The sequence below is a fragment of the Oxyura jamaicensis genome, chromosome 8, assembly GCF_011077185.1.
Source record: "Oxyura jamaicensis isolate SHBP4307 breed ruddy duck chromosome 8, BPBGC_Ojam_1.0, whole genome shotgun sequence".
Taxonomy (NCBI): Eukaryota; Metazoa; Chordata; class Aves; order Anseriformes; family Anatidae; genus Oxyura; species Oxyura jamaicensis.
In genome coordinates, this window is record NC_048900.1 from 8,873,368 (window position 1) to 8,898,846 (window position 25,479).

The following is a 25,479-nucleotide window of genomic DNA, read 5'->3' on the forward strand; positions in this document are numbered from 1 at the left end:
TGGGGCTAAGAAGAGGATGGTTTTGCACTAAGCATTTGTGGCCGTGGAGAATCAATAGAGCAGATCTCATGAGCTTCCTATTCTGACAGTGACTGAAAACAGAAGGTACAAAGAAAGGTGCCCGACACATAGTCCCACACAGCTTCAGCACAGTCCCTTCACAGAGAAGTGCTGTCCTAGGTCCTTTGCCAGTTACCAATTGATTTGTGCCTGAAGCATATTTATGCTATGAATTCTTAATGTTGCTGGATGTAGCGATGAATGTTCTCATCCACAAAAAAACAACCCTGAGCATTCGTAATTTCTTCTAGAAGCTTGGCCTAAATGAAATCTTTTGTCTCTGGGAGGTATTTATAAATGCATATCTTAAGTATATCCTCATACTTACCTCATATTTTCCCTATCTGTAACAGGGAGATGTTACCAACTTTTTTTTTTAATCCCACAGAGACCAAGGGATTAAAATACTTCAAAATCCTGTACATTCAAGTTGGTGCAAACACCTGTCCATTACGTAGCCTCTCCCTGGATTTAGTATCTTTCATTCTAGACTTTGAAAGAGTCTTAAAACGTGACGTACCACAGCAAAGAAACGTTTGTGGGCATTTTCTAAAAAGTGAATGGCTTATAAAGAGAAAATAATAGAAGAAACACAGTAATGCAAGAGATATTTCAAGGATACAGTGCAGGAGTTGGGCTGGTAGATGGTGCTGGGGCAGCTCAGATATCCTCTAATACTTAGCTTCTTTTGGTTCATGCTGGGGAAGAAGAATAGCCTCTAACTTGCCCTTTCTGGGTTTAGGGGAAAACTTTCACACTGCTTTCCTGCCCCCCAAAAAACCTCTGAGCACACACACAAGTGCTGCTGGGAGGCAGGGGGAGGCAACGAGTCCACGATGCAGTTGGCAGAAGTGCTTCCAGCTGCCTGAGCTCCTGCAACACATCTCAGCACTGGCATGCAGCACCTGCAGTCTCTGTCACTTGCTTGCCAAAACTACCGCAGTTCCATGTTACTGTAAGCTTACTAGGAGGTGTTTTGGGATAACACGTCCTACATCTGTGGAAAAGCATTTCTTTGATGTTATTTCTATTTTCCTAGCACAAGGTACCTTATGAAGGCTGGTACATTAAGATGTCACACACAGCTCTTGGCTAGGTACAAAGGCTGGCTTTCCTTAACAAAGATGTTATCTAACTGCATCAAGACTTACCTACAGCTCCACCCCTTGCACTCCCTACCTCATGTAGTCATATTTAATGGCACTTGCACTTTCTCCATTTTCTCCTTTACATTTTTTTTCCAACACTGTGCATACCTTAGAATTGATTCTGTCTCTTCCTCCTACCTCATCCTTGACATGCTGCAGGATTAAAATGGGACTTCCACGTAACAAAAGAGACAACAGAGTAGGAATCTGTGATGTTTGATCTTCTCCTTGGAAGTTTCATGCTCCTCAAGCACAAATGAAAAAGTAAAATTGAAGTTTAACTCTAAAAAACACATACGACTAATTCAAATGATCATTTTTCACTGCCATGCCCTGAGCTATTCTCAACTGCATCTCAACAGCTGGAGAGTGGGATGCTTTAAAGGTTTCAGGACTTCCCCTCCTGAGATACAAAACAGCAGCAGCACTTAAAGATTTCAAAAATAAAAAATGAAAACAAAAAATCATCCTGGAACGCACAACTGCGTAAGAACACAAATTTCATTTTGAATGCAAACACAGGCATGCCCAAACATCTCAGAACTTTTAAAGAGGTTTGGAATTGCTGGGGAAAGCCACCAAAAGCAGTCAGGCAGTGGATGCCATTTCAAACCTGTGCAAATCAGAAATATATGCTCTTGTGAATTCACATGTGAAATCTGTCTCAAAAAAAGATGCATTCAAACAAGATATAGGATACTGAATTTGGAATTTGGCCTCTCCCTCATTTTCTTCAGGACAACTCTGAAAGGACAACATTGGGGATCACTTTGGACATAAGTTCATGACCGTGCCTCGGACCATGATTTCTGTGCTGACACTGCAGGGGAATTATTCCTTCCAGCAAGTCTGCGCTTGGAGGGTTTGACCTCCTCTTGAAGTGACTCAACTTCTAGTTACGCTGATAAGTATCGAAAATAAGGTGAAGTTCAAGACAAATAGAAATCACTGTGTAAGAGATCCAAGAACATGCTCCAAAAGAGGTCATTTTGCATCCATCTCACATTATCCTACCCACAAAACAAGGAAGCGCTATATTAAGCCTTTACCTCATAGGTGTACCAAGCATCAGGCCTTTTTTTCCCCCTCCATACAAGCACAAACACTTGTGTATGCCAGCACACCTTCTGCAATTTATGTCCAGACTGTTCTGACTACTGGAATTCTTGTTTTAGGCTTGCACGGGACTCTGCACTTCCTTTACTGTTCAGTTCTGTGAAAAAGGTCTTTGGTGAAAGTCAGCTCAAAATTTAGCTTCCTCCAAGTCCAGAAACAAATAGATTCTTCTTCAAGATTATGACAGAGTGCTTTCCTGCTCCAAGAAAATCTCAAAGAAAATACAGAACGAAGTGAACAGTTCCCACTAACTGGTTTTCAAAGCAAAAAGTTTGCTTGTGAGAAAACCCTCATTATGAAGTTGTATAATTCAAAAAATAGACGGTCTAAATAGATGTTTTTAAGCGCATTCAGCCAAAGAGCCTATAAGAATGAGCAAGTTAAGTTTTTTGGCTTGTTGTGGTTTTGAGACAGTAACATGCAGACTTAGAAGGTAATTTCATCATCCCCTTAAAGGGAGGACAAGTGAAAGTGAAACAACTCAAGATACACACTTGTCATATCCTCACTTAGCACGTTTTCAATATCTGAAGTATGAAAATTCTGTTAGCCCCAGAACCCTTTTGTGGTATTAGGCTAAGGAGAGAATCCACACAGACAAAACACTGAAGAAACAGATGGAAAAAGTGGTGAGGGACGTGCTTTGTCAAAGACTTAGGACACGCCAAGTAAAAAATAAAAGCAATGCACCATTATTTCAAATACAACTTCCTATGCTTTCTTTGTGGTTATATATAGATAGCTCTCCCAGGCTTTTTATAAATGTTTAATAGTATTATTTGCTTGTACAATCTGGGAATTTGAAATGAGGTCTTCAGCTCAGTTCAAACTTAATTGATGTGATATCTCTGTTCTGCAATTTCTACCTGTTCAGCTTATGCTCATGCTCTCTCCTAAGTGCACAGCCTCTAATTGGAAGTTTTCCCCAAATCCCACCCCGTGGTACACTGCTGGGCAGCACACGTGAGGTACAACATTATCACCATTATAGAAAACTCACTGCATAAGAATGCAGCAAAACAATATAAGAAACTGTGCGTGGGGGTGTTACTTTACTGCTGCGAGAACAAATAAAGCTTTTTTATGCAACTACCCCTCTGTAATTTTGTCTTTATAATAAAAAAGTTCATAAAAGTGGAAAGAGCAGAAGAACTTAACCACTTCCTAGGGAAAGCACCATTTCTGTAGCGGTCTCTCCTTCCACAAAATATTTGCTTTTTCTCTGTTGTCTACGACTGGAAGCAGTGCCTCAAGACCTTGATCTTACTGCTGTGTACTACCACCCACCGTGCCCCTAACCCTCCAGAGCCCCCGGGGCTGAAAGCAGACACCCGGACCACAATACTAACCTGTCTCCCACGGTATCCAAGAGTGGGCACCAAAACACCTGCTCTCAACCTCTTGTTTCTCAGCCCCCACACTGTTACATACCTTGAGATGTGCTGAAACAGAACTTCAAAGACGCAAGTGTATCATGGATTTTCTGAGCAGGATAGCGCTGCATTTGCCTCTAACCGTTCCTAAGTCCTACTACTGCTTGCTGGTTTGGCTGCACAGGGGTGATATTTCATGCAACAGTCTATTTAAGATTCTAGCTTTCACTATCAGATAAAATAACTTTCCTTACCTTTTCCGATACCTAGCACATTGCTAGATGGATTTTTGTCTTTACAAGAAGAGAGGTGAGATAAAAGATGCACAGAAGGAGAAGACTAATTGATTCATCTCAGCGCAAACACCGAGTACAGAACATGTTGAGTACACTCAGCTCTTGTCTCCTAAATGGCTATAGTCAGACAGTACAGCAGCACTCACTATACATTTTTTCTCCACCACAACAGCTTCCATCACTGTCCCACTTTCCTACCAAGCATTTCCTTATCAGAAGGAAAAATTTCATCCAGGAATGAACTTGGAAAACATAGGAATGAGGATGCAACTATTAATGCTGCTTCGTATTATTATTTACAAAAGTAATATAGAATTAATTCAAAAAGTATTCTGATTTGTCCTGAGTCGCCCTCTGTAATTAAAGCAGTATTCCAGTCAGAAGATTGCACTGCAGACCTTGGTGACTAAGTACATGCCAAATACCGGTCAACGCCCCAGGCACTGAATCTTTATCATAGGCTGAGTATCTAATGAAGCAAGTCAAGGCAGGACATTACTGTGCCTACACTTTTTGTAATACTTTAAATAGATGCCTAAACATTATACTGATAATTACCATAAAAATACATTATGCATTTCTCCCTTTTAATTAATTTTCCTACTAAATATTATAAGTATTTTTCAGTAACTGATATTCTAAAACATTTTGCATGCTTCTTGCATTGTGCTTTCATTATTTCAGGTACCAAGCAGCCTTTGTATTTAAACAAGTAGGAGATAAAAATGACTGTAAACACTAGTCAAAGTTGATTCTCAAGTATAATGAGTCTGGGAATTTGAGCCATCAGTGCTTCCCAAACACTCCACTTACAGCACTTCCATGGGGGAGATTCTGTGCATCTGCAATCAAAGTCATGGGCGAGCAGAGGTGGGGGATAACGATGATTGCCTGTTGTACAACAACTGCCCACTCCCCCATAAAAAGCTAAAACTGAAATTACTGCTGACCTTGAACTGAGTTACTGGCAGAGATTAACTGTATACTCTTCCTTAAGCTACTGAATTCCAAAACAGACATTTGAAAGCTCCAGGTAAAGTGGCAGCAAATGTGAAAAAAACACAAATGCCAATGCCACAAGTATTTATCTACAGAATGGCTGATGAATTTAGCGGCAAGAGAGTATTTGGTGCTTCAGATGATTACAGAATCCACCTATACGAAAGAATCCACAAAGAAGAACTAAGCAAGTACTTGGCTTCAGTGGCAAGTAAAATAGCTTCTCTTGGAATGAAAGAGGTGATTCTGACTCTTACCTGCTGAACGTATCTGTCTGTTGTTTTCCACATATAGTAATACTCTATTATGCTTGTTAAGGACTTCCATGGGAGCTAAGGAATAAAGGAAAAGTAACAGTCATTGCAAGGAGCTGCCACACAGCCTCGCTGAAATTCACGGGATTCCTGTGACAGACAGCTTAAAGCAGAGTTTGCAACCACTAACCCTGTTAGCAAAAAAAAAGACAGCATCTGTATCTCCTAGGGACATTAGGTGCACATAGGCCCCATGACAAATTAAATGGCCTTTCCAAAAAAAAAACAGTGCTTTCAGTGGAGAAACAGAGCAGGTTACAGGTAAATCTTCACGCTGCATTGGCTCCACAGTAAACTATTCAAGAGAGGCACAATGTGGAAGGGAGCCCACTGGCTGAGACAGTCTTGCTGCTTGAGCAAAGACTCAAGCAAGAACCAGTTATCACAGCTCCAATTTTCTCCGCTTCTATGTAGCTGGCCTATAAAAATAATAAATTAATTACTACTAACAGCAGTGTGCCATGCCAGCTGTTCTCTGCGTGAAAAGCACAAGGCTTTCAGCAGGACCACAGTGTTGTGCTGCTTCCAAGTCCCTCCATCTAAAAGATTCGAGCATGGGACATGCAACACTGACACTACTCGCTTTGTTCTGAGGACTTGAGGCGTGATACAGTGAAACTTGGCTCTCCTTACAGGGCTCCATTCAAACTACAGGCTGAACACCTAGGGTGGAGATTCAGCCAAACTACAGGACACTTCCACTGAATACCCAAGATTCCTTTTTAAAACTTCCACAGAGCCTTTTTTGAAATAACGTAAAAGCGACTAAATTTTCATTTTTCAGAAGGCTCAATACTCCTTCAAACACAAATTAATCTACAGTGGCCAGGCTGTCACAACACTTTCCTAAATCCTCTCTCAGAGGTAGCGGAGCAGGCTATTTTAAATGAACATCTCTGAAGGAAAATCTATCATTGGTGATTTGAAATTCTGACTGTACAGCAGGCTGTCTTCAGTATAAGGTCTGCCCTTCCCCAGTTTACTGCAAGGCACATGCTCCAGTTCAAAGCCCTCCTCTTCAAAACGAAGAAAAACAACTCTGTTTAGACAAGCTGTAAACCAGCTCTGCCACTGATCAGACCCAGTCGCACCATGTGGGCCCCCGTTTTACATACTTACAAAATCTTGCTGAATGTCAGTGAAATCTTTTCCGTATTTTTCTAGTGCTTCCTCGAAGAGGTTTGCCTCCGAAGCAGACCACTCCTCCATTTCATCTCTGCACAGGACTGGCCCACCTTGTGGCACAAGCGCAGAGATCGCCTTGGAAATGTCATAGACATTTTTGTGCAAAGTGTCCATCGCATGGAACTACGTGGTCGTAAGAGAAAAATAAACGTAAGGACAGGCATCCGGGGGGAAAATGCTTAGCAATGAAACAGCAGTAACACAAACCACGCAGTGAGATTTGAGGGTGCTGGATTCTACATCCATATTAAGTCAGTAAATACTATTCCAATCTGAGACTCACGATAATTGTCAGTGTTCAGGTCCAATATTCACTAACAATAGTGGGATTTTTGGAACACGAGCAAATGCACCTGAATAACTGCTACTTTATCTACTACCCAGCACCAGCGCTGTAGCACTACTGTTAAGAAAACACAGGGGCCAGAGCCCCACTCACCAGGACTAAGCAGCACTGTTAGGCACCATCAACAGATGCAGAGTAACGATACAGGTCTGAGGGTGTTTTGTTTTTTTTTTAAAATAAAGTTAGCCATGCACTTTCTCTATCCACAAAGAAATTAATCCACAAGAATTATACATAAAAACGAATATTTAAGCACACACTTGTCCCAAAGGTCACAAATCTAAAAAAGGATTTAAGTCACATATCTGAGCTGAGTAGGAAGAGTTTCTCCCATGAGTAATTATTCCTCAGAAAGCTGAGCTATGACTGAGACTTGTGATTTACAAGGGATAAGAACAGGTCGAGAGTGAGGAATCGGCATTAGTAAGTGAGGAATTGGCATTAGTAAATGAAAGCTTGGCTTTACTCCTTGATTTCTGTAGTTTTAGATCAGGGTGCCACTTGCCTCTCATCATACCAGAGTTTTGTGCACATGCATAATCAATCCACAATGTTTTATCCTAGAATTTGTTCTACATACAATCTCACAGTACTCAGTTATGAGGTGAGGCTTTGATAAGAGTACTCTGGAGACTTCATGAATTTTATTCACATTTCTATTCAATTCTCTCTAGCATAGAAATTTAACTTTTCCCTTTTCTCTTATCTATTCAGAATCCTTTAATATTTTAAAATATTGCCACTCCTTAGGCAGACAAAAATGAAGCTCAAAGGAAAGAACTTGATCAACTGAAATTTCTTATCAGACCACAAACTTTTCCCCCCCAGGACAAGCGTGCCCAAGGATGCCAGTGGCAGTTGGGGAAGCGATAAGGAGTGGCGTTCTGGCAGTACAGCACTGCAGACAGGCAGATAATCACGTGCATTCTTTTCAAGACTGCTACTAAGCCCAAGCAAGAGATGGGCAATGAAGCATGGTCAAAAAATTTTAATTAAAAAAAATCAAGAGTTAACCATGATGGATCATAAAAGGCACAAAGCCAGAAAAAGAAGTTACTTCATATGTAAATAAAGAATTCCTTTACAAAGACAAGATCTGGTTCATAGCAGGCCACAATTACAGTCCATCTGTCCCTCTCCTTTTGCCAACTGTTATTGCTGAGGTGAATTATTTTGCATCTCTCAATAACCGAAGGTCCTCTTAAAAATCTTACCAATGTGATATCCCTAGAGGCTGCTGCAGCACTCATGTGTAAACTTGGCTGTCTGACAGAACTACTGCAATCCAGGGCTCGGGCAAATGTACCAACAGACCTGAAAGAAATTAAAATGGAGCATTAACTTTGCAAGCAAAGCAAGCATAAATATCAACACCCAACCAACACTTTTTGAGATCAGCAGACTCCGTTTCTCAGTAAAAAGATTACGTGGTTTGGCACTAGTTCCGAGCCAGAGACCAGCCTCTTCAAATGTGGTTTGTTATTAGAGACGCTTTACTGTACTTGGTTCATGTGACCAAGGGTGCTTAGGAGAGAAAACAGCAAGACTTGAAGATCACAAACGGGGAGTTTTGAACCATCTTATCCCCTATCTCCCAGCACAGACCTCTGAATTAAGGTTTAACAGAAACTGACCACAAGTGAGCTTTATGAATGGCACAAACTCTTTTCCACAATGACATGAGCAGTGCTACGTTGTCTAAAAGTATGGAGACAGATGCCAAGACAAAACAGAGAAAAAAAAAAAATCAGTAACAATCACTTTTCTAACTCTCAAAAAAAATAAAACAGTCTTTATTTTACAACATGGTATAACGCTGTAAGTACATACATTAGGTGGACTGTGTAGGAATACAGCAATTCTCAAATACTTCCCAATGCCAGCCACTCCTGCTCGTTAGGCCACAAATCCCCTGCTCCTCATTTGATCCCTAAAGAAATGAGCTGGAGAAATCTTTAACAGGACCATTCGTTCCAGTAATTCCCTCTGCCCTCGATGCTTATCGTGGCGCACAGTTGGGAATGCTCTTGCACAGTGAACAAGAGCTGAACTCCTCTGAGCAGCTACAACAACAAAAATCCATTTTTCCCCCCACTCGGATTGCTTCCCCTGACCAGTTTGAGTGCACAGGGGGAAAAACTCTAGTGCCAAGCAGTCCATTAGAGGAGGAAAGGTAAATACTTAGGCAGGAGTCGGTCAAATAATGGAGTTTGGCCAAAAGCCAAAGCTGCCTCCCTCGCCCAGGTTTTGGTGCACGCTCACAGCTCACCTCCTCCCCAGCCTCCTACTCACTCATCCCCGTCCCTGGTTCATGGATTCCCCATCTCCAGAACGCGCGTGTGTGTGTGTGTGTGTGTGTGTGCGCCTAATTATATGCTGGATCACTTTGCTGATTCTGGGCAGAAGCAATCTTTATGCTGATCTTTTAAGTAACTCTTTGCAGCAGGCAGCCTCGAGCAGCTCTAAGCAAATCGAGCAGGCAGCAGCAAACAGCCAGGACTACTAAAAACAGCATCACCACCAAAAGCCCACACGAGGTGGAAACCACCATCACAAAGCAGCTCTGCAGTCACTCTAAACCAAGCCAAGTGCAAAGCCCCATCCATGGGGGCAATTCTACCCTCTGGCTTCCTTCTGGGACTTCCTAACACCAAAACTGCATGGCCGAGTGGCAAATTTAAATTAACGCTGCTGAAAAACAGCCCAGCAAATGAGCTTTTTGTTGGTGGTGGTGGTATCTTCACTTGATTAGAAGCAACTGTGAAACTGCAGACTTGTCAGGAAGCTGGAATACCCTTCGCTGGAAACATTCCAGCTCTCCCCATCGCTCCTTCATCCGCTTGTTCCGCACTGCTGGTGGAGATTATCCTCTCCCCACTTTCATCCATTTCCCTATGTCCATCTGATTAAGTAGAATTAATCTGTTGCCCATAAATCACTTAGTTCAGCAAGTTTGAATTTACTGTTGGCACAGGTCAAGGGAAACAGCAACGTATTGTGTAAGCAGAACAGTGAAACTTCAAGAGCTTACATTTTATGGTGATTCCTTAGTGTAGACATAACACTAAAGATTTTATGAACCTTAAAAAGGTCTAGACAACAAAAAGCACATGCTTAACTGAAGACAAAAATGTACTGATAGATTCTGAACTGACAGATTTTCTTCAGTCTGGACAGCAATTAACTTTTTTCCATCTTAACCTACCTACTTTCATTCTCAGCTCCCCATTATTGGGCCTTCATGCAAGGCACAAACATGCATACAAAGGTTTTAAAGTGCTGCAATTCAGAGTAGCTGTTTTTAAAACTTTTGGCTGAAGTTCATAACAAAAGCAAGCTTAATCTTCAAAGTACATAGAAAACCCAATATTGTTGCATATTTCTGAGTATACACATTTCTTGCGTTCTTAAAACACATTTCACCAGCTCCTTGATTTTCCTCAATCCTTTTTTTTCCCAGTATTTCCCTAAGCTTGTATCATTCAACATGTTGAAAACATTTACTGCCATTTCATAAACGCACCCTTGTTGCATCATTCAACAGCTCCAGTCAGAACTAGAGGGCTCCGTCCAGACAAATTCTCAGGCACAGGCTCTCACGTTACCTCCTCAGGAGACATCCCATTACCTTACCCACTACGTACACACCAATGCCACGCTTGGGAAATTTCAGAAAATTCAAGAGCAAGAAAATTCAAGAGGGTAAAAACCACAAAGTAAACATCTGACAGCACCAGAGCCAAGTCCAAGGGAGTACCTGAAATGTAGGCTTAACTCCATGTTCCAGGGCTAAAGCCCTTGGCTGCGGCAGGCTGCCCTGCAAGCCAGGGTCCGGGTCTGTCACACACCATGCCTCATCAGCAGAACTCTCAAGAGCAGCAAGGCAAATACTACTAGCAGATGATAAATGTACACACTCCTTTCCTACCTGTATCTAACACCAAACTATTAGATACTACAAACACCAGAAAGTCCAAATGTCCGTCTACTCACACCACTTTCCTCCCATGCTTCCACAATCCTATAATTTTACCTAAAAGACAGAGGTTGGAGATAATTACCTTTTTTCTTTAATTTTTTTTAGAATTACTAAATCATCAGTTGCTACAAGAGCCTAAATGTTGGTATAGGCTTCTGTTTGTTCCAGTGCACAATACTGAAAAAATTCACGAGCATTTAAAAAAAACTAGTATTAATGAACAAAGATTGCCTTGGGCTTAAACAGGAGCATAAATTTCACCATCCGTACAGATTTGTAGGCTTTTACTTTATTCTGCCTACCTATTGGAATCTAGGCATTAGAAAACACCTACACTACCAAAAATGCTTTACCAGACATCTTAGCTATAATTGCATGTTGAAATGTGACTGGGTTTGAAAAGGAGAGAAAACAGACATAGTAACGAACTGTCAGGAATTTGGTTTACTAGGCCTCCTGCACGCTTGCCCCATTTGAAAACCCTCACCAATTACAAGGCAGTTTTAACATTAAAAAAAAACTTTTGATTTTATGTGATTAACTTTGAGAAAGTAAGAACTGTAAATCTGAGTTACTGAAGTCATGCAGTTCCCAGCAAGGCACGTATGTAACATGTCCATCGCTTCAAAATGAAATACGTGAATCATGCAACCAAACCAGCAATCATATGAGTAAAGCAAAAAGAATTAAAAAGTGCTTGGAAAATAAGCCTTATTAAAATTTACTTATTCAAAGAAGAGGCAAATTGCTCTTACCGTGCTACCACCAAGAACTGGTCTATCTGCTTGTCTACTAGCGGGTTAAAGGCTTCCCAAACTTTTGTTTCAAGTTTTGACTGATCTCTTCCATCATCCTCACCTGTTTGAAAAACAAGTTGGAAGTGCTCAGTACGGCTGTTTTGGAATAAAAACACTTTCCCGATTTTGTATATAAATTTGATAATAATTTATTAATTTAACTGACAGTCCATCTCTGATATTCTGCCTAACAGCGAGAATTTCATTCACCCCTTTGTCTGTGACAATTCCAGCCTGACAGACACAGCAACCCAGCTCATCCAAATGAGGCAATCAGGTGCAGAAGAACTGGCTTCAAAGGCCCCAAATAGTGGGAAATGGAGCACATCCTCCTCCAAACTAGCCAGACTCTCTTCATTCTCCTCCCCAGCTTCTCTCTTCTTTCTCCTCTACCTTGCAGCAGTTCCAGAAAAACAAACACGCTCCCGGCTACTCTGAGAAGGAAATGAGTAGCTGGTTCAATCTGCATCAGCTGCTTTCTAAGGGGTAAATCGTGGCATCAGATTCTCCTGCTTTTTTTTTTTATCCTGACCCTACACAAACCAAAATACCATGGAAAAATACAGGAGCTATTGAGCTTTTTTTTTTTTTTTTTTTTTTTTTTTTGTGTGCTCCTTTTCAAACATCTGGAGATTATCCTTCTCTGAATCCCCGTGTTGGCCTGCTGAGGGAAGAAAATGCCTTTCAAATTAGTTCATCCTCACTTAGGAGGCTAGCCCAGCTGCTGAATAAATACCACAGACAAATTAAACAAGAGTCCTGAACAATTTGTTTGCCTGTTCTAACATTAGCCTAACAGTATCAGCAAAACTCCAAAGCACAGACTGAAGTGCCTCGGTGCTTTTCTATCTCTGCCTGCACGCTTTGGCGAAGCCTCTTCCAACACCTGCTCTCTCAGGAGGACCTGGCTCTGCAGAAACGTTTTCCCACCCACTTCTGGATCTGGAGGGCAGTGAAAGGACCAGTCTGAAGTTAGCATCTGGTAACCAGTAACAGTCACTTCTGCTGGCCCCTCTTCCTAGGCTGGGGTCCTCGTGCTCCTTCTGCAGGGCTGGCTGAGGTTGCACACCGTGGCAGGGCAGCAAAGTCCTCCTCCTGCCTGCTCTGCAGGTGAGAAATCAAGGCTGGCAGCCAACACCACTGGATGGGGAGGGGGCTCTGAGGAAAAGGCACCCGGCAATAATGGGCAAACTGATGAGGGGAGACAGCATTTAATTGGCAATAATTTGGGAGGGGCCCGTGCAGGGAAGTGAGGCTTGATTAAAAACACAAAGGCTTTACAGATGTGCTGGAAATGTGTGCTTCCCATGGAAATCCTGAAGTCTCTTAATAACACGAGTGCAAGCTCCGAGAGAGCCAATTAATTCAATTTGTTTCAACAACTTTTATGATTTGGACGAATGCCCACTTAAAGACTGGTTTGAGACATAATTAATTGCATTCGGTGGGCAGCAGCTTCAGTCACTAATGAACCAGGCCATCGGGGTACGCATGACCTGGTGGTAGAAACCTCCATCTCCCACAGGGGCCACGTACATAAAAGTGGCCGCATTCAACATGGCCTCTGGAGAATTTAAATAAATTATGGAAATTACCCTCTTTTAATAAGTCTGTTATATCTGCCTGGTATCTGTTTCCGACTCGAATTTCTCCTTTATCAGCGAGTAGGGTCTTTTGTTGAGGATCGTATACTAGTGAATAGAAGAAGAAATCCTAAAAATAAAACAAAAGCAAAAAAAAAAAGAGTATTATTAACTTTTATTTTTAGCATTGCATACATAGTAGCAAGCTTTTACATTGCAAGTTTGTTCTTACTAGCTATATATAGATTTTAAAATTGGGTGAACAAGCAATAAATGAACCACCAGTTTTAAAACCCAATGTTAAATGCTGCCTCTTTCTTCTGTACTGTAACAACCCTCCCAGACAGCAGCTCCCCTAATATACACTCTTTGCAGTTGAAGCAAACATGGCTCATCTTGCACAAGACAAGCAGGGCTCAGGAAGGCCAGAAGGGAATTTTTGGTAACACCAGCTGGCTTAGGACGTGCAACTGCATTTTCCTGTTCATCAAAATGGCAATAATTAGATGCCAGCGATTTATCTGCACAAAAATATTGGTGCAGACTAAAGCCTAACTTCTGAGCGTTGCAACTACATGCACACAACATCCCGAAGAGGAATCAAGCCCCAGACCACCTCTGTGGCCTCTGCTGGACTAGGCACAGCGCTGGGAGCGCCCAAACTGCGCACAGCGCTCCAGAAGTGGTTGTGCAAGTGGTGAGCAGAGGTGGAAATCCCTGCCCTCAGCCTGCTCCCTGCTCTCTTGCTAATAAAGATCGGGACATGGTTGTCTTCCCTAGGCGCAGGGATGCACTGCTGACCAACCTGTTGCCTGCCCCCACTTAGCGTAAATTGCCATCTGTCCTTCTGCTGGTTATTGGGCAACAGGAAGCAGATTTGGCAGCAGCAGCAACTAGCTGCAGGTGGTAATACATTAATTTGTTGCTTTTGCTCCAGTAGATGAGAGAAAGGCTGAAAAAGCTGCTTGGCTTCCATCACCTGGGGAAGCATGTACAATTAAAGCAAAAAGTCACACCAGAATGAGAATGTCCTGCCCGGGGGGAGGAAGAAAACAGCCATAATTTTAACTACACAGTATAAGAAATAAAACTTTTCTGCACAGATAAGTACTTAGATATAGCTACTGAGTGACAAATTGGAGACGAAGTAGGTAGCATGGGATATGAGGCAAGGAGAGAGCTCTGTTAGGACATGAGATAACAAACCTAGCAAAATCTCCATCCACAGTAACAATGTCACCAAGAAAGAGAAGTGTTTCTGAACAGAAACACAGTATGTACCATTTTTCACATCTCAGGTTTCTGGCCCATTTTCCCTTTCCCTTTATTTCTGGGTAAATAGCAGGCACCCTGTTTAAGGACATCTCATTTCACGTTCACCTCATTTTCTCTTTCCCTATATTTGTACGTGTCAACAGCATGCAACAAAAATTAGGACAAAGCCGGCATCAGTTCTAAGCTCTGTTCATCCTCACAAAGAGGTGGCAAGGGAAAACAGAGTCCCCCAGTATGTTGTTAAAAAAAAAAAAAAAAAGGAAGAATCACTGTGAATTTTACCAGGGCATGACAAATATTCCATGGGCTAGAGATTCAAAGGTACCCATTAGGCTTGTTTTTCCAGCCCTGCAAATTGCACACATTAATCTAAGACCGATGTCACATAGGTAAGGTCTCCCATGGTTGTTTACATGTAAAGCATCCACCATCCAATTATCGAATTTAAGAAAGTTAATTGGGGGGATATAGGTGAGGGGGGTGTGCAACAAGCCAGCCAAACCCACTCTGCTACCTGAGAAAGCACTGCACAAACAGGTACCACCAGGAGAGCACAGCACAAGAGGGAAGATGGGAATTTGCCCTGATCTTCTCCAGCAGCAAACATGCCACAGCAAAAAGGCAGGAACAATCTCATGTTCTGTCACAACAACAGAACAGAAGTCATAGCTAACACTCGGCAAAATGCTGTCCTAACACCCAGTTAAGTGAACTGGAAGGGTTCTATTTTGGGAGATTCAGTTGCATCCTAAATCAATAATATTCTTGACAGAATTGATTCCTACTCCCACAGGAACCAAGGTCAATTTACATCAACCTAACATCAGAAAGGAGCTTCGGAGTAGAAGAAAACTCATTTATATTACAGCTGGGTAAAGAGATCTGGGTCTCTTGCTCCCTGACACACACACAGCTCAGGATATTACAATCCCGAGGATATATTGTCGCATAAACAAAATGTAGGAAAAGGTTTTGTCTTGCAAGCTTTTGCCTTTTAAACAAAACGTTTTATTCGTTCCAGCTCCACAACACCTAATTGTAAGACAAAGTACATGCAGTGCAACGTGAATGCTGTTCAGGCACGTTGCCCAGCAAATGCACAAACCCAGCGCTGTAGTATAGTAACACGGGGGGCTCCAAGAAGACCAGCCTCTGAAAGAGATTCCTTAATGCAATCTTTGTTGGCCAGGAAAAATCATTCACCATGGTTTTCTCCAAAAATATTACAGACTGTGACGTGCCCCAGTGCTTCTCTTCTGTGTGTTATTGCCGTGCATTTAGCAGACTAAGGACAATCACTCAATGAAAAAAAGAAAAAAAGGAACAGGCTGCACACTTCTGTTTGCCCTTCTTCCTCCACCCTTTTCAGAGAAGCAGAGGCAAAGGAAGGCAGGAGGAAGGCAAGCAGCAGTTCTCTACAAAATAAAGAAGTTCAAGTCTCTGATCTCTTCTGCCCAGCTGGAGCCTCTCCAAGAGAGAAAAGATGGAAGTTTAGGGGCAGAAATGTGAACACAAAACAGAACACAATCCTCAGCAGTAATGCAATACCGCTACCGTCTCCCTCCACAGAAACGTGAAATTCAGCTCACACTACTTTGGGAGATTTTTGAAAACATTTGTGAGTTTAATGCCAACACAAACTACAGCCCAAGGAGCAGAGCAGATCCCTGTATAGATTAGAGTGTATGTGAGCTCTTGATCACCATTACGTGATACAAACGTGAGATTTTTCAGAAGGGTTTCACAAGGTGATATTCACAACAGAACAACATGGCTCTTCCAAACCCTCCATGCTCATTCTAGCTGTCAAAACTGTGCGTGTCGAGCTTGCAGCAGTCAAGAAAAAGAAGGGTTTTCTGTTTTAATTTCAGATCCCAGAAAACATTCAACATGTTCGGAGAAAAATAAAATGACCTGCCAAGAGTTAAAATTAAACTGTGGCTTTCTGCTTCTCCAAACTGTTACACAGCCACATATGCTCAGAGCCTCCCTACCCAAGCCCCGGAGCTGCCACTAGCTATAGCCAAGAACCAAAGCCACCAACTACAGAAACACTGGCAAAAAGGCTCAAAGTCAAAGTACAGCACAGAAAGAGTGGTTCGTTTATTACAGCTTGCAAACTTACCCTCGTGAAGTCAGTTGGGGAGAAGGGGGGCGGGGGGATACAGTTTAATTATATAGCGCTTTATTTTTAGGGGGTACCAAAAGAAACAGAGATGCCAGATATCTACCCAGCAGGCAAAATTCACACAAGTGCACGGATATATCCTAGCAGAGCAGTAAAATAAGTGGCACGTATAAAATAGTTTCCTGCAGAATAGGGGAATCTAATGCTTTTGCCCTAAGTGGCTATGCCATTCTCTTGATCTCCTCGAGAATTCAGTATCTACGCAAAATTCAAGTGTTTTATTGCTTTTTTCCCCTTTTCCTCCTGTTCCTCAGTTCTGCACAAACCCACTTCTGCCAGGCAGCGTCAAGAAGCCAGTGCTGGTCGCCTTTCTGCCCCTCCCTGAATTAATGGTGCAATCTTCGTGAGGAGCATGACAGAGAGGGAGTGGAAGGATGAAAGAACAGATAACACAAATATAATTTTGCTATGCTTACTATCTCCCGAAAAATTCCTGTCTGCATGTTTAACCTTCTTCAAGGAACACAGCCCTGGGCTAAAAACCTACTTTCAGTGGTCATAATATACAAGAAATCCAATGACAGATTCCCTAGAACTGCTTGTGCTTTACTGACAGAAGCCACATTAAAAATATATAAAAAAATAAAACCACTCTGAAAGCTGAGGATTAAAAACAGGAAGGAAAAAAAAGTAGAAACAACAGTTCAAAACACCACCATCCAGTGCTAGGAATTCACCCGGCAACAAGTACCTCCTTTTTTTTAATCTCTTTACCCTCCACCCAAGCACATTTCTGTTCCTGAGCTTTTAATTTCTTTACCATCTGTCCAAGTTAGTTTGCACCACGGCAAAATACTGTGCTAAGTGACAGGACACATTCAGGGAACTCTCTCATTCTGTGAAATCTCTAAGTGCCTGCTCGGTTTAAAAATAACCTGCATCACTCATCTTGCATTCTGAGAGTTCAAAAGGATGAAAACAAGATCCCTTTCTATTCCTACATCTGCAGTTGCACGATTAGAGGAAAGCAGCTCCCTTCTCAAGGCACCTACCTGTAAAATTGCTGGTAATAAAAATGTTTGGGGAGCAATTGCGAAGGAACGCTATTTAAAGGTCGGGGACTGGTAAATCTAAAACTAATTTCAGTTTCATTACCTTTTGCTTTCAGATGGGCATATCCTCGGCTGCTAGTTGGTGACAAGCATTTCTGAATACAACAGCCCTTGTTTGATGCGCTGCCATTTGGCAGCCCTGGGCACACTCGACATGTTTCTGGTTTCACATTCCAAAGAGAAGCCTGACTATTTAATCCCCATGCTTTGTTTAAAATTCTCTTAAACTGGAGCATTGGATTAAAATTAATCTTACATTTAAATAAATACTAAAGAAAGTTAAAAATACACTTAAATAAAACCCAATTACGAGACAGACTGCAATATGCTCCTTCCAAAAAAAATAAAGCTGTTTTCTTCTTGTTTCTTAAAGGCCAGCTGATGACCATTACCCTCCTGTTTCCAATTGCAAGATTTCCTCTCTTGTATAACATCTAAATGTTTTCAAACCCAAATATAATGCTTGCAGATTTATTCAAATAATAATACTGAAATTGTTTACTAGTTGTTAGTAAAAGTTTAAGAGAAAACTGCTGCTAATCTCCAAAAATAAAGCTTTCATATTGTCAAATTCCAAGACCGCATAACCCAGAGCAGCCAGAGGTGTAGCCACATTTAAAGGTATATAAAGATATCCATAAAGGACTGCACAATTGTAATTTTTGAAATCACAAAACTGAAAACTTTACTGAAAAAGTAAACCCCAAATTTGTATTCGGAATAGTGATTAAGAGCAAGACAATTCAGTTACACGTGTTCATTTGAGGCACTCTTAAAGAGCCAGATTGCTGAAATTTCTGCAGGAGTCAGAAGTCAACTGACAAGTAGTTTTTCAAGGATCTAAACTTCTGTAGTGGAAAATTAGAGGATTACAGGTAAATATTTTGAACAGTGAGCTCAGAAAACTGGGCACTAAGCTCCTCAGAGACCTGAAGTGAGATCAAGCTTAAAGCGTATTAACATAAATATGTAAGATTTCAGGAGAAAGGTAATACATAGAAATACAGTTTGCTGGCTTGCTCCCTCTTCTACAGTTACTTCACCTCCCACCCAGTCTAGCCTGGGGGCACGAGCCTTCACTTTGAACTTTCAGACTGCCAGGCTGATGAGCAAGAAGGGTTCCCTTAACAGGAGAAGAGACAGCTTACTTGTCACAGGGATGTCTGGCCTGCTAGAAACACAAAGTTTTACATCAGAATGAAAACTGTACTGTGCTTAATGCTTCCCACTACCGATGCCCAGTATGCTTAGAAATGAAAGAACCGTCTTTTTACAAAAATGGTGAAAAGCCACCAATCCTAAATTGCGCCAAAATAAAGTGTTCAAGCTTGACAATTCACGAAATTGGTTCATACCTCCCGTTCCAGATATGATTTAAGGGATTCTGTCTCATTTAACAGAGTAACGCTGCATTTGCCTCTAAAAAAGAGAAACATATTTTATGAAAATGCATGCATCTTAAATGCTTGTGTGATTCACAAGATGGTACTACTGAAGTTGTACACAAAATTTAATATTAAGTTGAAGAATACTTGGATAATGTTAATGCTATTTGTGTTTTTGTTTTGAATAAAAAGCACTGGAAGAAGATGGCCATTACCTAATGTGTGTGGCTGGCAGAGATTCCAACTGTCGGGAGAGAAACAACTCACGATGTCGTAGCTGATGCTTCTGTTTCTCTGGCAAATCAACCATTTCTGGATTTTCCATCTCTTCTTCCATTTCTCCTGGTTATAAAGAGACAAAATCAATCTTTAAGAACACAGAGTAAGTATTCATTCAGGGTCAATCAGAAGAAGCAGCTCCAAAACCATCGCTAAATAATAAATAGACATAGCACACAGATGAAATCTAACTTGGTCTGAATCCTCAAGTTCCAGCCAAATAAATAATGAGATAATTAGTGCAGATCCTTTAAGTTATGCCTGTGATGAACTGTATTTATCACTGCTGGATTGAAAGCACTCCATGTCCACACTTGCCCTGGTCACACAGGAATCTGCCACCAATGGACAAGCCAAGCCCAAGGAAGAGCTCTTCTTGGAATCATCCCTGCACCACTGACTCCATCGGGAAGAAGCGGATGCATCATGAATGAGGCACTGAAAGTGAAGTCTTTCCTCTTTGCCAGGTGTCAGCTATCATATGCCCTACTTCTTTTTCAGGTTATCAGTCGCAGATTGTCCCAGCCCATCTTCAACAGCTTCTGAGAGAAATGCCCACCAAAAAGGCTAGGTTAGTCATTTGAAGTATTTTACTCTTTTCACCCCAACCACAGCCGATAGATCACAGTCACAAGGCTGACCAAGTGCCCGAGGCCAGTCTTGCAGCCAGCCCTACCCTACCACACCACGCACTGTCTGCAGTGCTGCTGTTCCAAGAGCTCGCTTCAGTCTGCAGTCAGAATCCACGACCTGGGGCTTGGAGCTCTGCTATCTCCATCCGACCAGTTTGAAACAAATGCCAAAGTAAATACACGAAATCACGCCCCTACCGATACACAATCGACCCAAAACATCTCTAGGCATCTTTCTTGTAGGAAGTACATTATTAGTGGTTTGTGTTCATTAGCAAGCACTCTGTCAATTGCATAGGATTAAACTGTAGAAGAAAACTGCAAAGCTTCTCCATGATGGAGGACTGCAAAAGAAAACATCACTCTCTCCTTCCCTGTGAAATTAAGGCAGTTACTGCATTTTCCAAAACCACAGTACAGTTTCCCAGACTGTACTAGAATGAGCTGTGAAGTCTTATACATGAATAGTAAAACTCCGATTTTACTGCAGCTGTACTCTCAAAGAGGAGACTTATGCCTGCAGCTTAACTCAACACTTGTTGCCAAGAAACATTTCTAGTCAAAAACACATACAGGCATACTTGTGATTAATGTACCCTTAAGATTAGTTAACTGTAATCCTTGCAGCTATCCCAAAAGAAAGCAAACAGAAGGGAACGATCTCCATTTTATAAAACATTAAAATTGCATTTACTTTTAAATAGGCCACCATTATGCCAAAGGGGGGTGACAAAAAAAAAAAAAAAAGAAAAAAGCTCTACCCTTCAGGTTCCCCACAATTTATCACTCAGTTTTACGGTTCCAGAAAAAAGACTTGTGCTTTATACACCCCTCAGGTAAGCTGCTCCAGCAAGGAAAGGAAAAAGCCAGCAACCTAATTAAAGCAGACTACAACATACAATATCTATTATGCCACATGAGCTCTGAAGCATACAGCAGCACGCACTTACAATTTAATATTTTCCTAAGAACTGGAACACAGAATTTACATTTGTGCCACAGTTTCATGGTTCTGCAATTTATTTACTGAAGTGGATTCTGTTTTAGTTGAAAATTAATATTGTGGCTGCTGACCTCCACTATAAATATACCGGCAGTAATCCACAAACAAGTCAGCAAGTTACAAGCTAGCCTGCTTAAAAAGCGATGGATACTAAAATGAAAAGGCATTCATGCCTGCACTTATGAGTTTTTGGAGAAAGAGAGCAGTGCACTGCGTAATGTAGGGGAAAAGAAAAAAAAAAAATGTAAGGAGCAACCTAAAATACTTAATACCTTCAGTATATTTAATAGCCTAGAGCTTTCAAAAATTACATTAAAAAAAAAAAAAAAGACAACAGTGCCAGTCTTATCTATAAACAAAATGAAACCACCCAGCAAAACCAAGTTAATCTCAGGAACTGCATCCCTTCAGCTAGGCTTGTCTTTCAACTACTGCTTTATTTATATGCCTAGCTTTTGTAATAAAACAAGGAAGGTGGGAAGCACACATTTTCTTCTTATGCCAGCTCTGCTCTGCACAGCCCTTCAAAATAAAAAGGCACAATGCATTTTGACAAACGCATTCTGAACCAAAGGAAGATGGAAAGAAAACAGGGAAGATGGAAAGAAACAACCTAGATTTAGCACAGGAATCTCTGCCTTCCTGAAGTCACGCAGAAGTGGCGTTGACAAAAACTGTAACTAATACCGCCTCATCACCTCCTGGCATACAGCAAAGGTTTAGGTCAGGCTATAAACCACCACGGGGGCTGATGCAGCCTCTGGTTCCAGGACAAGCCTGTCCGACGCATCTGCATCTCAGCCTCCTATAGCTCAAGCTCTCAGCAAAGCAGACTTGATCATTGAGAACGGCAGCCTTTGAGAAATAAGGTCCATAGTTTTAAAAATAAATAATAATAACCATAACGATAAACTCTTTTCAGAAAGACTTGCCCACATTTATGGCAGCACTGTAGAGCAAGCGATGAGAAAGCACAGTAGGTGCAGTATCCTGGGACTTCAGTGCTCTCATAAAGGCTTACTTCAAAATTAATCTCTCTGCTTGATAGATGTGCTCACGCAGATTTAAAACTAAACATGTAGTCTTAGTACAAACAGTAATATGTCAGCTATGCAGAAGTAGCCAGTGGAATGCTGCAAGGAGTGCATTAGATTAAGTATTATTTGATATTTGATGACAGAATCATTAATAGCACATTAAGAAAAGCTTGAAGACAACTTATATTGGAAACAAGAGACAGGCAGATTGGACACAAACAGCAAGACTCGTGTGAAAGCTAACATATATGGGGAAAAATAATTAGAAAGAGTAAACTTTGAGTTGGCAGGAGAAACCCAAGAGGCAGAAATTGTAATTTAAAATGATTGGGTGTATGAGATGCGAAATTAAACATCAATATTTGCTAGACACTAGAAAGAATAGCAATTTGATATAGATCAGACTGGGCTCTCTACAACATCAGAGGTAAAGGAACAGCCCCTGCTCTGCATGCTGAGTGTTGTATGAGTTGCTACATGGCAGAATTCAGAAAAGCACAAAGGCACAGAAATTAGGTTTAGAGAGCTCACTAGGATGTTCAGTCTGGGAGACAGGTACATCTGTAGGAACAGAAGAATTTGGTACCATGGCATCACTACCACTGAAATTTAAAGAAAAAAAAGGGATTAAAACACTGGGAAACAGTGAAGTCAGTGGCACTGACCTGTTACAGCTCCTTCATTAGGATGGCAGGATGTTCTAGAAGCGTTGCATTTGAAGAGATGACCAATATAACAACAGATTCCTTTTCCCAGGTTCAATTTATAATGGTCTATATTGAACCTCCTAGCCTCATTCATTTTCTCCCTACCTACCAAAAATTTAGTATCAATTCATAGCTATAAAAAATGTGATAGACTTTCTAAACAAGTGGAAATCTGTATACCTTGACAGTTCAGAAGGAGTTGGCCACAGCATCAAGACAACATCTCATTACGATCCCTTCCAAGGCTTCTTTTGATCGTCTGTTGCAGCCATGACCATGGCCAACATTGCAGGTAGAACACAGAGCAAATGGATGCTATTTTTGACACTCAGCACATCCTTCCTTACCACACCACCACCAGAACAGGAAATCACAGTTTCCTCCTCTCAGCAGGGCCAAAAATGTCCATTAGTAGATTAATAAACTCAGCTCATTCTAAAATCACGTGTGCTTTAGGGAGCAAATGGGGGCTGGAGAGTGTAGAACGGCCAAGAACTTGTCTGTGAAGCTACCATCAAACCGCATTTGTGCTGGCTGGTGTCATCTAAAAACACTCAGTGGACCCCTACGTGTTCAAGCACACAGCTCTCATGCAGCTTACGGACTGACTGAGTACCGACACTTTGCTGCTGCAAGACCTTTATTTTTAGAAGCTTCAGCACCTGGAAAACCAGGCTGCCATGCCCGCCTGGCACCCACACATCAGCTGCTGAAAGCTAACCACAGAGCTGCCAAGAGCTCCCCGTGCCATTCAGCTCGCCCCAACTACTACCAACGTTGTTCTACAGTCAGGACAAACATTCTGAATGAAGCACTGCACGACAGACCACGCGCAACTGGAGCCAGCTGGGGTGGGTGGGTGGAAGGGAGGACAGGAGGTTGTGCTCCTGCTGTTGGAAGTATTTGCTTAATTATATAAGAAACTGCGGGGAGAACATATATATAGCCACAGCATCCGAATAGTAGCTTGAGGAGTAAGCGATAAAAGTCAGAGTGTGCTTCTCTTCCATCAGGTTCTGCCTGCAACTCCGTTTGCATACAATATCCTACCTTAAACCACTACAAGGTCTTTGGGCAAAGAACATTAAATAGTCTCCTACCGGTGAAGCGGGTTCATTTCAGAATCAGGTGGAGAAACGTCCTGGAATAATTTGCGAGGTGATTAAAGAGGCTTATGAATAAAAAGTGCTAGCAATCTATGGAAGCCATTATAAGGCTGAAAGATTTATAGGACAGCCTAGACAAGTTTTATATCATGTGATAAAAATAGTAAGATCACAGATCAAATCCAGGAATCAGGTTGCGTACATCAAGGTACTAATTTACAGTCACCAACTACAGAACAAGCTGCTTCCTACTCATTCCTCTTCCTTATAAAGAATTATGAGGAAATACAGCATAACCCAGATTTTCAAATAGCTGATGGATTATTCAGTTAAAGCATAAGAGCCTCTTTTTTCTTTTCTTCCCTATTAAAGAAAGAAAATCAAACTTTGCAGGATTCATTTCACAATCACATCTCTTCCCTTCTTTTATTGAGAGAAAAAACATTACAAAATACACCCATATTTTTCCATTCATGTTCTTGCCATATCTTCCCATTATTTGGTTCTCTCACTGCACTGATCTCAACGGTAGGTCTAAAATAAAGGCATCTTAAATATAAGACTGTGTGAATCCAGAAATGTCTGCAGTCAGAAAGCTCCATTAATCAGCGGAACAAAGGCAGTTAAAAGATCAGCGATGCAGATACGTACATCTACTGCAAATGCATCAAAATGAGGCAACAGGAGACTTTATGGAAATGAACTCAAAAGTCAGTGGCAGTGTTGAGTAGCTGTACTGGAATGTTAACATCCACAAATTTAATTTCATTATATCACACAGGATGGTGGTGGTTTATTTTTTTTTTCAGAATAAAGAACTAACTGCTGTCCAAAAGCTTAATTTTACTCTCTTCTCCCTCCTCATGAGGAACAGAAGTCACACAACACAACATCTATCTAAGTGAATGGAAGTAATTTAGTAGCAATTTTATTCTGCACCAAAAGGAAACATACTAGAAAAAAATCTAGCTGCTAATGAAATTTACACTAAGCCTTAGTTGTCTCTGGTGAGTCTATTACTAGGACTGTTCCACAGAAGAAATTTTCTGTCTTTCCAACAGATATGAAAATGAACAATGAAATATTTGTTTGCATTAAAAAGATCTTCATTTCCTACCACAAAAAAAAAGGAAAAAAAAAAAAACAGCCTTTGCAGGCTGAAAGAACATTTACATGAGTTGCAAGGAAGGCTTTTCATTTTCCACCTCAGACGTGCCTTTCTTTGAATCATTCCTACCTGCTTGCTTTACTAAATCTAGTGAAGTGAGACCCAGATGAAGGAATCAATAGTCATGTTGTTTATGGCAAAGCTCCTATTAAGCCTCAGTATTCTTGGATAAAATGAGCGCTGCTGCACTGAAGAGATCAAAAAAGCTTTGCCTGCTACCACAGCTCTGCAACACAGCCAAATCTCATCTCGATGCCACATGACTTCTTCCAACGCACAGTCATACTAACGCATTTATTTGGCACTCGATACACAACAGAAAGTATTTAAATTTAGGGGGCTAGTTTTGCTGCATTTTTCCCCGATAGTACTACAGTGGCAAGAACACCTCAAAATACTGTATTAAGTGTTAAAACCAAAACCTGATTTCATCAGTCCCCATGCCACACAA

The 25,479-nt window shown here is 41.3% G+C and overlaps 1 protein-coding gene across 1 annotated transcript in view; it reads right to left on the reverse strand.

The window, feature by feature from the left end:
• The window catches only part of MTA1 (metastasis associated 1), a 77,360-nt gene that overhangs the window by 35,287 nt on the left and 16,594 nt on the right, over window positions 1-25,479 (reverse strand). Inside the window, exons 5-11 of the mRNA XM_035333367.1 lie at window positions 19,312-19,438; window positions 19,067-19,130; window positions 13,209-13,326; window positions 11,572-11,674; window positions 8,052-8,151; window positions 6,426-6,614; window positions 5,250-5,324 (exon numbers count right to left, since the gene is read on the reverse strand). Coding sequence (XP_035189258.1) covers window positions 5,250-5,324; window positions 6,426-6,614; window positions 8,052-8,151; window positions 11,572-11,674; window positions 13,209-13,326; window positions 19,067-19,130; window positions 19,312-19,438 — 776 coding nt within the window. The remainder of the gene's footprint in view (window positions 1-5,249; window positions 5,325-6,425; window positions 6,615-8,051; window positions 8,152-11,571; window positions 11,675-13,208; window positions 13,327-19,066; window positions 19,131-19,311; window positions 19,439-25,479) is intronic.